The sequence below is a fragment of the Cylas formicarius genome, unplaced genomic scaffold (genome assembly GCF_029955315.1).
Source record: "Cylas formicarius isolate icCylForm1 unplaced genomic scaffold, icCylForm1.1 PGA_scaffold_4__25_contigs__length_36172078, whole genome shotgun sequence".
Classification (NCBI taxonomy): Eukaryota; Metazoa; Arthropoda; class Insecta; order Coleoptera; family Brentidae; genus Cylas; species Cylas formicarius.
The window spans coordinates 10,442,773-10,457,115 of record NW_026844334.1 but is presented as its reverse complement, the minus strand read 5'-3'; the positions used below and the strand labels follow the sequence as shown (position 1 = coordinate 10,457,115).

Below are 14,343 nucleotides of genomic sequence, written 5' to 3'. Positions count from 1 at the left end.
TCTATATACGGATTATATTGTATTGTTGTTGTAGTAGTGCTTTGAGTAGTTTGGAGTTTTTTTTATTATTTGAGGCAGTTTTAATAACAATCTGAATTATGACTAACGAATGAATTTTAAAGGCTTTTGAAAGTTAATCTGTTAGATGTGGATGCTTTTATGGAGACTGGATTCTTTTTAAAAAACAAATCATTTAGATCGCAGAACAGCTCGGCGTTTGATCCTAGTCTGCGCGACCATAGTGCATCATGAAGTCGCAGCCGATGGTGTCAATTTTCGCAGAACCAACGTCGATTCAAACTTTGATAGGCATAAAATTAATATAAGCTGGTATTTCCAAAACAATTTAGGAGCTGTGTTCGAAATCTACTAATAAATATTTCCAGCGAATAGAAAAAGTAGTATGTGGTAGCGCAGCTTGTTCCATTTTTTTGAATATTCATAAGCGAGTATAATTTTTGTTCCTATACCATGAGTCTGTACTAGGAGAAAGTAAATATTTTTTCCGTTAATACTGCAAGAATAGGCTAAAAAAATACAAAGTATATACAGGGTGGACCAATCAAGATATAGTAATAGAATTTCCAAGTACTTTGTTTTGGATGTGGGAGAGGAAATATGTCCATTTTTGAAACTATCCCGTATACCGGCACATTTACAAGATTACCTGAAAAAAAGCAGGGACATCAAAATGTCTAATGACATTTTACGTGGGTCAGTTTTATAATTAAAATTGAGATTAATTAATTTTTTTCAATCTGCATAGGTTTGAAATGAACAGGCGGACATTATTTGGAATCCCTTCATTTCATTTTTCATTCTCGATAAGTAATTGAAAAACAAAGAAGTTGATGTGACATTCTGTTGAAGTCATTCTCGACAAATCGGGCGGAAAATTGTTTCTAAAATCTTCAATAATTAAATAAAACTGATGTTTTAAATATGCATTTTGAAATTAGGAAATCTGGTTTTATATAAAACTGGATCTCGTATGTACTACCTTCAATAGGTCTCAATAGTAAGTTTTTTGGACTCAATCATTGATTTTATTAGGCATAATTAACTAGTGATATAGCGATGTTTTGGAGGAGTTAAAATGTTTTCAGCGGGTGATAATGAATTATGATTATGATGATTAGTCAAAAATATAAAGAAGATTTAAAAAACTGTTGAAAAAATAAAATAAAAATAGACAAAATAGCGAAGAGTTTGTGTATATTAGTAAGTTCCTTAAGTTATTAGATTTTAGATAGTGGCAATTTTTTTTGTTAAGACTAAAGTCCGTTAAAGCTAGCTGAAATACGATCAAACCGGCATGATGAAGACGATAAAAGCTAACTTTGCCTTCTTGGAGTAAGACAGGCCATTACCCAATTACAATATTGGACAGTATTTGAGAATCGGCCAGTTTCTCTTACTTAATAGCTGCGATGATCCGGATTTCATGGAAGGAATTTTGTGTTGAAGGTGAACTTCAAAAAATACACCCAATCTTTTACAACCAGCAACAGGCTGCAAATGTATATCTTTTAAATAAATCCGACCATCATTCTCTCGAATAAGTTTTTTATTATTTTTGACGAAAATTAGACGATGAGAATACTAAGGTTTTTATTGATATATGCACATCTTCTGCATACTGATGCCTTGGAAATGTTCAGAATAACCCTGATCCTTATCTATTAGTTATGCCACGTGTTTATTTATTTTATAAATAAGTAAAAGCATAAGCAATACAACAAAATAACAAACTAATGCAAGGGTCCAGTAACACCAGGTACAATTAATCACTTCGGCTGTAAGAGTCGTTCTCAAACCGCCACTACTTCAGCTTTTATACGTCTCTAACATAATAAATCAACAAAAACTGATTGGGAAGCGAAGCGATTGTAGCAACACTACTACCTCTTTCAGCGTGACATTATTAGATTTTTCCAAGGGCGCGCGGCCAATTTCAAAGTAACGTTAATCATTTCTCTGGAGGAAGCTTTTGTCGGATTCGCTTTTGAAACAAGATACGTCTCTCAAATAATGACCAACTATCGCATTGCGCGCGGCATGAAATGCACCTTTTAGACTCTAACTGCTAATGACTAGCGCCGTCGTATAAAATCGATCCATTGGAAAATAAAAAAACACGAGGCAGCGATTCCACCGAGACGGTTACACTTTTGTTCGGGGTTTAAGATCTTGCCTGGGATAAGCGATCCTGCTAACCGCCGAGTGCGATGTTAGCGGCCCTTCGTGGGAGTCCGGCGAGATATTGATCGCTTAATTGACTCTAAAAACTTCGGTTTATCCATGGACTGTTAGTTTGGTTCCGCAAATTCATCTTCATTTTCTTTCGTTCAATAAGTAAGTGAATCAGGTGAATATAAAACAAACATTTTTCGCAGCTTAATGTTTACAACAAATTTTTCATGTTTTTATAGAAAAAATTAAAAAACATTTTTCAAAAGCAGATAAATGATAAATGAACAATAACTGAAAATAGAATTATTGGTATTTGATATTGCGCACCCCTAGTTTTCTATTGGTGTTTCCGTCATTATTTATTTTATTATTTGTACCGGTTACGAAGGTTTTATAAATGAATTTAATTTTTTTGGAAACGGTCAAAACAATTTCCACTGGGCCATCCTCAAGTAAGTGTTAGATTTGTTTAGTCAAAGAATTATAAAGCATCCTGATTTTTGACATATTATTTTAAGTTTGGAAGCTGAAAAAAATTTAGTATTTCCATTGACCTCTTCCAACAAATCTAAATCTTAAAAAAAAACAAATTAGATTGAAACATCACGCGGAAGTCTTTATAAATATCTTTTTGGTAACTTTAACTATTGCAATTTCAGTATCCTATATCCTATAAAAGAACCAGGTAAATATAATAAAATTTTCCAAGGTGTTTAATATTGCTTAAACTTTAATTTTACTTGAAAATTATAGCTTCTTAAAAGGCGAACCTGGCGATAATTGTTATGGTTTTCGAGATAACACAGAAAAGGAAGTGGCAACTGTACTACAACTTAGAGGATTTTTCTTAAATATATGATAAAATATGATTTAGGTCTTTTTCTTGCCAAATGAAATTAAATTCTGGTATTAAAATGTCAGAGTTTTTCAGGTGAAATTAATATGTCCAATAATATTTTCGAAAAAATATCAAACAAATTTGATACTTTAGTCACGAGTCTGTTTTGTCAGGAGCGGAGCTACACTGATTAACAAAGCTGACGTCTTAAGGTGACACTTTGATATCATTTTGACGTTTGTCAGTTCAGTGAATGTTTTCGTAAAAGAGACAAGAGAAAGAAAAAGTATACCATGCCACACTCGTGGCATTAACGATTTTAGACGAATCAGTTTGTTGCCAACCATTGCAAAAATTGTTGAAAAAATTACAGCTAAACAACTTCGTCAGTTCCTAGGCGATAACAAAATCCTCCCGGACACTCAATCGGGTTACTGATGATTTATTGGGAGCAGCTGAAAAAAAATATTTGTCAGAGACACCAAAGAGTAGTTATAGGAAATACTCATTCAGATCCAATTGGTTTGGAGAGGGGTGTCCCCAGGGGAGCATTGTGGAACCAATTCTGTTCTCAGCTTATACAGTTGACATCTCTACTTTTATTAAAGTTTGTAAATATCATCATCTCATCACGATACTCAGTCATATTTATCCATTGTTGCTAGTGAATGTTTAAATGTTGCTACTAAAATAAATTTGGATCTAAAAATTATTCATGAGGTTTCTGCATCTCATGGCCTCTTATTGAACGTAGCCAAACGCCAAAACGTAGATGTTATTATTTGAAAGTAAAAGGGGAGAAATTGTAAGATACGCCACTTTTAAGAGTGCGCTAAGTGATCAGATTATCTCTGCTTCTTCGGACTGTTGTAGAAATTTTGGATTATGGTTTGACGAGGATTTGTGGTTTTTTAAACGCGTTGGCTCGTTGTTAAAAAAATACTTGTAGAAGTTGAGGACATATGTATATTCATAAACATCTTCTCAGTAAGGAAGTCCAACGTAAACTCTGTGTCGCATTGCAGTCTATTGGCCAGCTATACTAAATCGAGAAAGAAGACGACTTCAGAATGCTTGTATTCATTTTAGGTATAATCTCAGAATGTATGACCATATTTCCTAGTGCCTCTCTGATTCGGGTTGGTTCAAGCTGCAGGATCGTTATAAAGTTCAGTTGGTCACGTTTGGTTGTCTACTAAACTACAATAAGAATGCGTCGTACTTGTTTGATAAACTTTGCAGAGGAAATGATATTCATAGTCCAGACACCTACCATTGTCACAGTACTTTTAGCTATAACGCAGTTAAAACATTTAATGAAATACCTTAGGCTATAACCTCCTTCCCCACAATAAAGTCCTTCAAAAAATAGTTAATTTCCTTTATTAGGATCTAGAAAAAGCATATGAGTTTATGATGAGTGTCTATTTGTTATATTTACGGTGTATATACGGGTGTGTATTTTTGTGACAATTATGGTGTTGCCGTTTTCTTGGTTCTTGTGGTTACACGGAAGAGCGCAATTTCCTTGTAATATTTTGATTTTTAATAAAGACAGTTTATTATTATGATTATTATTATTACGCATGAAACAATGGAAGTTCGACGTTCTCTTTGCATTTCTATTGAATTATTGTCTAGCAGAATTTTTTGAGTTGATTTGTTATTTCATAAACCGCTAAGGAACTAATTTAAATAATTAATAAATAAGGGTAATGTGAGCTTTCAGTTGATACCGTCCATATTAAAATTTAAATATTAAAATAAGTTGGACTATAATCCTAAAAAAAAGATTTGATATTAGTATATTAAATTATGATTTCCGCCATTTTAAGAGCTCCTCAACCAAAAATATAGCCTGCTTCTTAATATGTAAATGCATTTGAAATCCTAGTATGGTGTAATAAATAACCTAAATAAACCAACGCGCTTTCTCATATATTATTCTGGACAAAACTGCGTAAACATTTTTGGTAAGTACAAGCATACTCCAACCAAATGATCCGACAGAACCAGAATTTTCGCCCATGGAATTCGGAATTAATATTTTGACGTCGAAAATAATTGGTCGAATCACATAGAAAACTTCAATATAAACGATTCCGCCGCTCGTTGTACACAATATTTGCCTAATCATCAATAAATATCGCGTTGCACGTCAATATCCGGCGTAAAAACAAACGAGGCTCGATAAATATCAAACCAATCGAATCTAAATTAATTAAATTTCCGATACGAATTAACGAGAGGACCGTAATATGTACAAACGTAGCGAATAAGTTTTTTCTAAAGCATGATTACTTTTCCATCGGATTCGCGCGACAGGTTCAGCGCTATACGTCGACCTTAACGAGCAAAGTTTCCATTGAAAACTTCAAACGGAATATTGTAATAGCTCGAACTAACCGGATATTTTCTTCCCATTTATTCAAGTTATACGGAAATCGCTACTAAAGAAACTACCAAGTTTTCTCGCTTATTACTATCGGTTCGGTAAAATGGTCTGTGATTAAAAGTTGCCGCGGATAAATCTAACTGGGCGACTTGTTTCGCGAAAGGAAAAGCAATGTCGACTGCGAAGTTTTAATTAAATTAACCATTTCCTTTTGTAACAGTTACGGGGTGAACCATTTGTTTTGGAATTTTAAAATGTTATATTGTTATGTATACAAGTACATCCTGCATGTTAAGGCATTTTTAGATTCCTCCAAACGTTCTATTAGACTCTGTATCTTATATTTAAAATCCTATACCTAAAGCAGGGTTTCTATGTATTCCTCATTACACATACTGTGAGTGCATTGGTGATATACGTGTATTTCCATGTAGGTAAATTTAAATTTATTAGCAGTCCAGTCTTTGCCGATTAGAAAAAGTGAGGATGAAAAGATCACCATATATCCACATCAAATACTCAAAATTAAAAACAAAAAAGATTTGTGGCTTTGCAATATCACATTAGTTAAATATTTACACACTACATGGCATCTTTAAATTCTTTGTTATATAAAGAGAGAGATCACCATACGTTCACTTTAAAGATAAATAAATACATTAAACATTTAAAGTAAAAGTGAAAAAATATTTAAGTCATTTCCTTTCAATGGAAAAATACAATTTTTATAATTTCATGGTATTTAACATTAAAAAAATTGGTGATTTTGTATAGGGTTGCCTAATTTAAAAATAGTTAAAAACGTTTCTCGGTTGCAAAAATTCTATGAAGGCGAACTATGGCAAAAAAAAACAACGAACACTACAGAAACGTTACTATTTAGTGTTACTAATTTAGTAATTTTTTATTGTAATTCTTATTTTAATAGAATTTTTTTTATTTATGTAACGTTTTCCTAAAAGAAAATAATGGTAAATAAAATAATAATAATAGGATGTTTTTGTCTATCGGGATAATTTTCAGAAAATGTCAAAATGTTTTTGATTTGTTTCATTCTTCTTTTGTGTTAATAACTAAATTACCTTAATTTATAAGAATAATATCGAATTATCAAACGATACTTTTTTCCTGTCATGATTAATTAATTAATATTCCTATAGCATTTTTACAAAGGAAAAGGTTTCACTTTTTTAACTTTAAGCTTTTTCAAATATAAACTACGAAAATTGGGGTGTGTGAACCTTAAGAAAATGACTTTTAACTCTGAGAATACAGACAATAATACATTTGAAATGGGAGAAAGCGGAACAGCTTTGTCGAAAATCGTATAGTAGTCCCAGAGTCGGTTTGGTTGTGTATCATGCAGATAGATAATATCATATAAATAAACATATTAAATATATTAATTTTTTTTTGTAGAATAGGTAATAAAAGATGTGTTGAGGGCAGGTATATTGGATGAGTTTAATGAGGTATTAATGACAAAAATGGACAAGTCCTTCGAAATGGCTTATAATACCTCCAAATATTTTTAATTTGGATTCGATTTTTTATCATTAACATGAAATTCCAACAAGGGCAAGTGCTAGATGCGAGTGCGAAAATTGTAATTTTTAATATCATTTGCTGTTTTTAACATCATCTAATTTTTAACAAAAAGAAAATAGCGGCCAAGTCAATAAAATTCTCGCGATTATGGTAAAGTCTGTTCATAGATATAAGAAAGTGACTAACTGATACGAATTAAGGAAAGACCCGGGCAAGCTGTAAGAATGAAATATGGCCGAACAGGTCCGTACTTTGCTTAGAATTTAATTATTTGGGGTTTTGTTAGGAAAGATACTAAACAATATTTATTTATTTATGTATGTATTTATGTTTAAATCAAAAATAAAATTACAAATTATTTTTATTACCTACTTAAATTACTTAAAATTATTCACATAATATATCACTATCGCTATCATCGCCTGTTCTAATTATTATTTTTTCTATATTATTTGCAATATTCCATTAAAACTTGCCTTTTGTCAATTTTTTAAAATCTAAAACCCATGTGTTCCATAAGATAGTTCGGCCACATTTAACACCATTTTCATCTTTTTCAAGCCTCCTAATTAAGATATCTAATGTAGGCACGCTTTGTCCCTCGTATAACTGGTAAATTTTACGCCGTATTATATCTTGATCACTTTCGTCTACACTCGAGAAAATATCAGCATCGTTTCTTTTGTTCCTCGCTGAAATGGGATTATTCACAATTTTTCATATAGTTAATGTTGGAATTTTCGTCAATGTGGCCGTTTCTTCTAGAGATGCCTTCTTGCTGGCACCACGTTCAATGAGAGTCAAATAAACATTGTTTATAACTTCCTTAGTCTCAATGGAATAGTGTTTTCTACATTTGGGCCGGAGCATCTCCTGAGATACACCAGACTCGCACATATTTTGCATAATTTGCACATAATTCAACACACGCTGTATTACACACGAAATAAGAATGATTACTAATCAACTCAAACTAAGTAATATACCAAAGAATATTAAACACAGGTAGGTATAAAATTATTTTCTATTACGGACCACAATTTTACCTGGATTTAAATTCCGAAACTTTAGGTAATAATCTTGTTGCATTGTATGTTAATGACCACCCTTGGATAATCCCATTCAAAAGCAATTGGTCACTTTCTTATATCTATAAACAGATCATACCTACCTTACCTAGAGTAATGAAAGATATAGGTTCACATTATTAATTGGCGGCACAGGTGTTGTGAACCTTACATGTACATATAAATGATATGTAGTATTAATTAGTTACTAACGTGTATTTAGTTATGTATTTGTTGTTTCATTTAAAGAGTACCGAAAGGATGCTTTGTAGAGCCTTAAAGACTTAAGGTTAAGGTTCCGTTCAACGTTTTTTACCTTGTCTCTGCTTGTCTGCCGATAAGTTTTATTAAATAAACTATTAAGTAAGTGATAAATTGGTTAAGGCTTTCGCGGCCCGTTGATAAGCTATTATCTTCATTCGGGTTTAAAGGCCGTCGTAGATTGGAATTACTTCCTAACGTTTTGCTAGCACGAGTGGCGAGCTTCTTCAGAGGTCCTTTACGACCTCCACTGGTCGTCTATTTCTTGAACTATCTTCAAGGGACTTCTGCCCCATTCAAAAACGTTTTTCCTATTCTTTCACTACAGAATACGAAGGTGAACTTTGGCCGTACACACCATCCAGCCTTTCTTTAATAATTTTAGGTGCTAAGCCTTCTTTTGTCAGAATCTTTATGACTCCTCTATACTCAATTTGCGTTATGTGCGGCATTTTTTCAGACACGTCTTGTTTAGAATGCTGTCAATAAAAAACTATTTGACGCAAGACTTCAGTTTTTTTTTTCGCAGCCTATTAAGATATATATTTAAAAGAAGACAAAGTTTTATCGTGATCTGTGATGTCAGGCCGGGAAATTTTGGAGCTAACCTCGTACATAAAAACTAAGTAAATTAAAAGCGTTGGGGTGAAATTGGCAGACGAACGGCGTAATTTGTTTGAGACCGGACCTGATTGTTGCCCGACATCGGCGGTGCTACGGCCGGCAACGGTGCGCTCCGTAAGACGCCACATTGTATTCTCAGTGTGACTTGGACTGTAGGAAGAGCATCATTGCAGATGGTGACTACTGCATTATTCACGACGTGTCGATGGTCGCGAAAATTTCATGATTCGAGTATTTTATCCGCCACTATCGATGCGTCCTTTGTTTCGATGTCGAATGTCCGCTGTTGTATGTGACTTGGAATCTTTGTTAGTTATTGATTTGACCTCTAACATTATTTGTTAAATTGAACAGCTGAACTTACAGATCAATAATGCCATAACGCTTATTGTACTATAGCATATTTTCTGCTACTCGGCTCTGAAATACCTAATTATGAGTTGATCTATCTCCAGACACTTCGAGCCTTACTTTAGTCACTGATTGGTTGGGGATCTGATGTTATCAATGCAGATGTAAAATACTGATAGTATTTTCATATTTATCAGTTCTGATCGTCCTTGGTGGTTTTTCAGTGATGTTATTTTTTCCTTTTAGTTTTAACGAGACGCGTGTTGTGATAAAGTTATTAATAAGTTATGGAAATTGGAAAATTATGATGATGAATTATTCGAACCGCGTTTAATTTAAAAATATTTTTCAGTAGATTCCAGCTTCATTCAATGTTTGTGCCCTATATAGTATGATTCACTTATGTTTTCTTCTCTGTTATGAAATGACATTATATAAAACGGGTTTTATATGGACAATGCTTGAATTAATTTATAGTGTAACAAGTTGTACAATTTATTGTAAAGGCCCACAATAAACGCAATAAATAACTACAACCAAACCTAAAATCGCTCCTAAATTAGGATTACACTAATGTGCATACAATAAAAAGACGAGTTTGGAGATCAAATAAATAAAACTTATATAGAAGTAAGAATAATATACAAATAGATAAATTGTAAGAAATATTAATAAAAATAAATTTTAGTCATTGACCTATAATTCAGAGAAATCATAAGTGTTATCTAAAATCTACCATTAACTTCCACAATCTTCTATTTCAGTTGTCTGTTGGAAGTACGTACTCCCTCATACTAATTTTATGGGTTCATTTTAATGTGATTTAGTCGACAACAAATTTTGTACAAAAAGGTTTTGTCAGATTTACAATATCCAGTAGCTCCATTTTGAGAGTATCATTCTGAAGTGGCTTTCTATTTAAAGGAATGTGTCTGGAAAGGAAAGGTAACTAACATTCTTGATCACTATACCAGATCCAGGAGGAATAACATTCAGAATTTGCTGGAAGTAGTCTTCAAAAATATCAGCGTTCATGTCGGATCACTAAGTTTTACACTTCAATAATGATTTCTAACTTTCTGGCATTTAGGAACAGTATTTAGTATTTTCCTGGGGTCTATCTAAATAAGTTTTCTTACTACTAGGCGGCCAGGCGATGATTTCTAATAGCTAATATAAACAGATGGTGTGCGAGAGAGAGGGGAGAGAGATAGAGGAAAATTTTTAAAAATCTTCGTTTTTTGAATGAAATAATTGTAGTTTTAGTATACTTACCTTTTTTTTCAAAAATATTCAGTCGAAACTTGTTGCTGATGTCACTTGTAAAAATAAAAAAAATGCACCAAAAAGTGTCCTTAATTTTACGCAATTTTTCTCAATATAGAAGACATGGTTATATGGTTTATATGGGAAAAATGATTTCCCAGCAATTGCTAGAATTTATCTCCTAAAAGTTGGTCCTTCCCGTAGTTCAGTGGAATTTTGCTAGGTTTGTCTGTCATCTAGCGCTAGGGCAGCCAATCCGACTGACGCTCCACCTATATCGAAAACAAGACACTATCCTTCTCTTGATAGCCCTCTATGAAACGCAGACTGTAGATGTATTTGAAGGATGACAAAAGTTATTACGCTGAGAAACACGGGTCCCATCTAATTACCCCCTCGCTATTCATAGATTAATCACGTGAAAATCCGGAGTTGCGTGCGCTTGCTAATTGTTTTGGGGGATTCCGGGTAAAAGTTAATTTAAACAGCTTGCGTAAGGGTGCAGGTGTTATCCCCGAAGACTAGTTTGCTTTAAAGATTGAAGGTTTATAGTTCGGTAAACAGAGAGGTCGACGTGAATAATTATAGAAACACGTATAGAGCGTTTCGAGCACGCACAGCTTACGACGTTTCGCAAACACCCAAGCGCACCGGTAAACGCTCTCACGGAAAGCTTTATCGGACTTTTGTTCTACTCAAATATGAAGAGAGTTTATTTTGAGTTTGGAGGAAACACTTTGATAAAAGGGATTGGAAGTTTTGTGGTCTAATGAAACGATTCCAAAGATCTAACAAAGGTGAACACTGTGCAAGTCAGTTTAATCCTGATTACTTCTGATATCTTTATTTTTTTCGAAAATATAAACTAATTAAAACCAGATAGCTCTGAGCATTGAAGAGATTTTGCAAATGAAAAAACATCCAAATTGATTTGTTTTCTTCCTTTTATGGTTCTACACCTCTATATAGTTCCGTACCTTCACTTTTATTGTGTACTGGGATAGTACAATTAGTTACAAGTATATTTCTATAATAATTATGGGTTGCGCTGTTCTCGGGTGTTCAGCATTGGAAGAATGGATAAAAACATTTTCCAATAAAGGATCATAATTACTATAGCTGGGATTATGACATTTCTAGCTTTCATTGAAAACTGAGCAGTTTTGTGTGGACTTGTAGGAAGGAGATAATTAAAATGGGATAATACAATTAGTTACAAGTATATTTCTATAATAATGAGAGTTGTGCTGCATGATACTTCCAGTGGTAACCTCTTCTCGGATGTTCAGCTATGGAAGAATGGATAAAAAAACATTTTCCAATAAAGGATCATAATTACTATAGCTGCGATTATGACATTTCTAGCTTTCGTTGAAAACTGAGCAGCTTTGTGTGGACTTGTAGTAAGGAGATAATTAAAACTATCTACCATGGACAGGTTCAATCCATTATAGGTTATAAAAACGAATATTGAGAACTAATATTTATATGCTTGGGGCAAGGAAATTTTGAAATGACATGCAGGTGAATTGAGCATTCCCAGACATAGTTCTACTCTCCTTGAAAAAGGAACATACTTCAGTGCATGTGTGTAAATGATAAATAATCCAATCATGTAAATCTCCTTTTTAATAAGGTCAAATACATTGATTAAAATTTTTTTCTTCATTTCAAGGAGCTCGCGTCTTTTTCAAAAATCTACTTGGCTTTCAATATACTTTTTAAGCGTAATTAACGAAAAATCGCCTTTTTCGACTTACTCAGTTTTTTGATCGTAGCTACGTTAGAGAAATGTAGCCATTAATTAACTGGATACGGGTAAACAAACAGAGTATTGACTTTATCACTTAGCGTTGAACGTGCACGCGAGACATAAATCACTTTAAGGGCAGCCTTCTCGAAAAAGGCTCGGTACAAAAAGTCTATAGCTTTCGCAAAATTAATATTATCCCCTTAATAACACCATTAATCATACGGAAAAATTACCTTGCGAAATAATATTGCCATCATCCTTGGTCCAGTAATTAATAGATTTTGGATAGGCTTCCGAGTGGCAGTCCAGTGTTATTTGTTGGCCCTCCATCGATCCGACGAGTTGATTTTGGATCCAGATCATCGGTGGGACTGAAATTGAGAAAAATGAAGCGGGATAGTTTTCACAAAAATAAGTTTTCAATATAAACATAAAAATAGATTTAGTAGAGTGTTATGTAAAATCAAAAAGAATTGGAGGAGCCCCTCCGAAGAACAAATTCGTTCCAAACGGGGTATTCTTTTATATTGACGGAACTTCACAACACAACAGCACAAAATCTTCCTAGATCTGTGCCTATGTCGGCACTGAAAGAACACCGTATCAGACAACCTATATAAACGCAGTAAGAGATATCTAGTGTCTATAAACAAGTCCGATAAAAGTAGGAAACCACCAGTCGAAAGAATTTTCACTAAAGAAATGAAACCAGGGTGCTCGGTGGCTACAATACTTTTTAAAATCTATTTAGAATTTGCACTAAAGGCTGCAAAGGAATGTGTGAAGGAATGGGTTTACCAATAGTGTTACACTCTGTTATTTGCTGATGTTGAAGCTTTGATAGCGGAAGACAGGGACGATGTTATATATAGTTATATGCTAAGGGCTTTATAAAAGTTAGAATCAATTATCAATACAAAGAAAATTCAAATTGAGAATTGGCTATTAGTTACAACGATAAAGAGCAAAGTGAATGCCAAGTTTTAGAGATCAAAAAACTGTTCTGTATTATTGTAATTTGAAAATAGTTTATTCAATGAAATTTTGTCTGTGTCTTATCGGAAGCAAGTGCGCGAACCAAAAATGGGCCCCGAAACTGCCATTTATTATGTTAAATATATAATTAATTTTTTGGATATTATAAAAACGCGCAACAAAATTGAGTCTGTATATAATTCATGTATTCAGACATTTTTTGACGCATGCATCAAATAGGCAGCAGTCTTGCACATTTCATGTTCTGTAAAGAACGTTTCGTTCCTTCCAGAAGATCGAGTGGTAAAAAAACTATTTAATAAAAGATGAAAGCCTATAGTTTTCAGAATTTTATTTTTCTATACGAATAGGCATTACACTTTTATATAAAAAAATTAATGATTATTACAGCTTCTTCCAGCATGACAAGCTGAATTGCCTAAATAGTTAGTTTTTACACACTTGCACCTTTTTGAATTGCATGTTCTTGAACAACTACAGCGTTTATATCCTTGTCCAAAACCAACTGAACCTTTAGGAACAAGCGTTCGAATATTTGTGTCATAATTAGATATGTCCAGGTATCTAATGCCATGCTTTGTACCCAGTATTTTAAGTAACTCATTTATATCCTCTTCTGTTATGCCATTGGAAATTGTAGCAACGAATTCTTGTGGTACTTTAGATCCTAGGCCTACTTTCCGCGGCTGACCAAACCTAGCTTTGTAAGGCTCCATTTTTATTGCATCGTGATAAGTGCTATTTATTCCCCATTGGACGAATTTCAGGCCCACCGTCCAAGAAGAAGTGTTATTGTCGGACATCCAAGAAACTAACGAATATTTTAAGGAGGAATTTGTCCTTTCTACACTACCTTGGCTTTGTGGATGGCGTGGTTTCAAATTGCGGTGAATTCTGGACCATCATCAGAGTGCAACACAGTTGGCGCTCCAAAGTCCAAAAAATATTTAGAAGTTCATTGGTTACTTCAACTGCACATTTACATATAAGTGTGTGTCCTTTGTAGTGCAAAATAAATTTATATTGGCTCTCAGGTAAACTGATAATCGAT

At 33.5% G+C, this 14,343-nt stretch overlaps 1 protein-coding gene across 1 annotated transcript in view; it reads right to left on the bottom strand.

The window, feature by feature from the left end:
* Positions 1–14,343, bottom strand: part of LOC132701171 (neurotrimin-like) — a 251,586-nt gene that overhangs the window by 19,962 nt on the left and 217,281 nt on the right. The window contains exon 6 of the mRNA XM_060668895.1: positions 12,530–12,667. Coding sequence (XP_060524878.1) covers positions 12,530–12,667 — 138 coding nt within the window. The remainder of the gene's footprint in view (positions 1–12,529; positions 12,668–14,343) is intronic.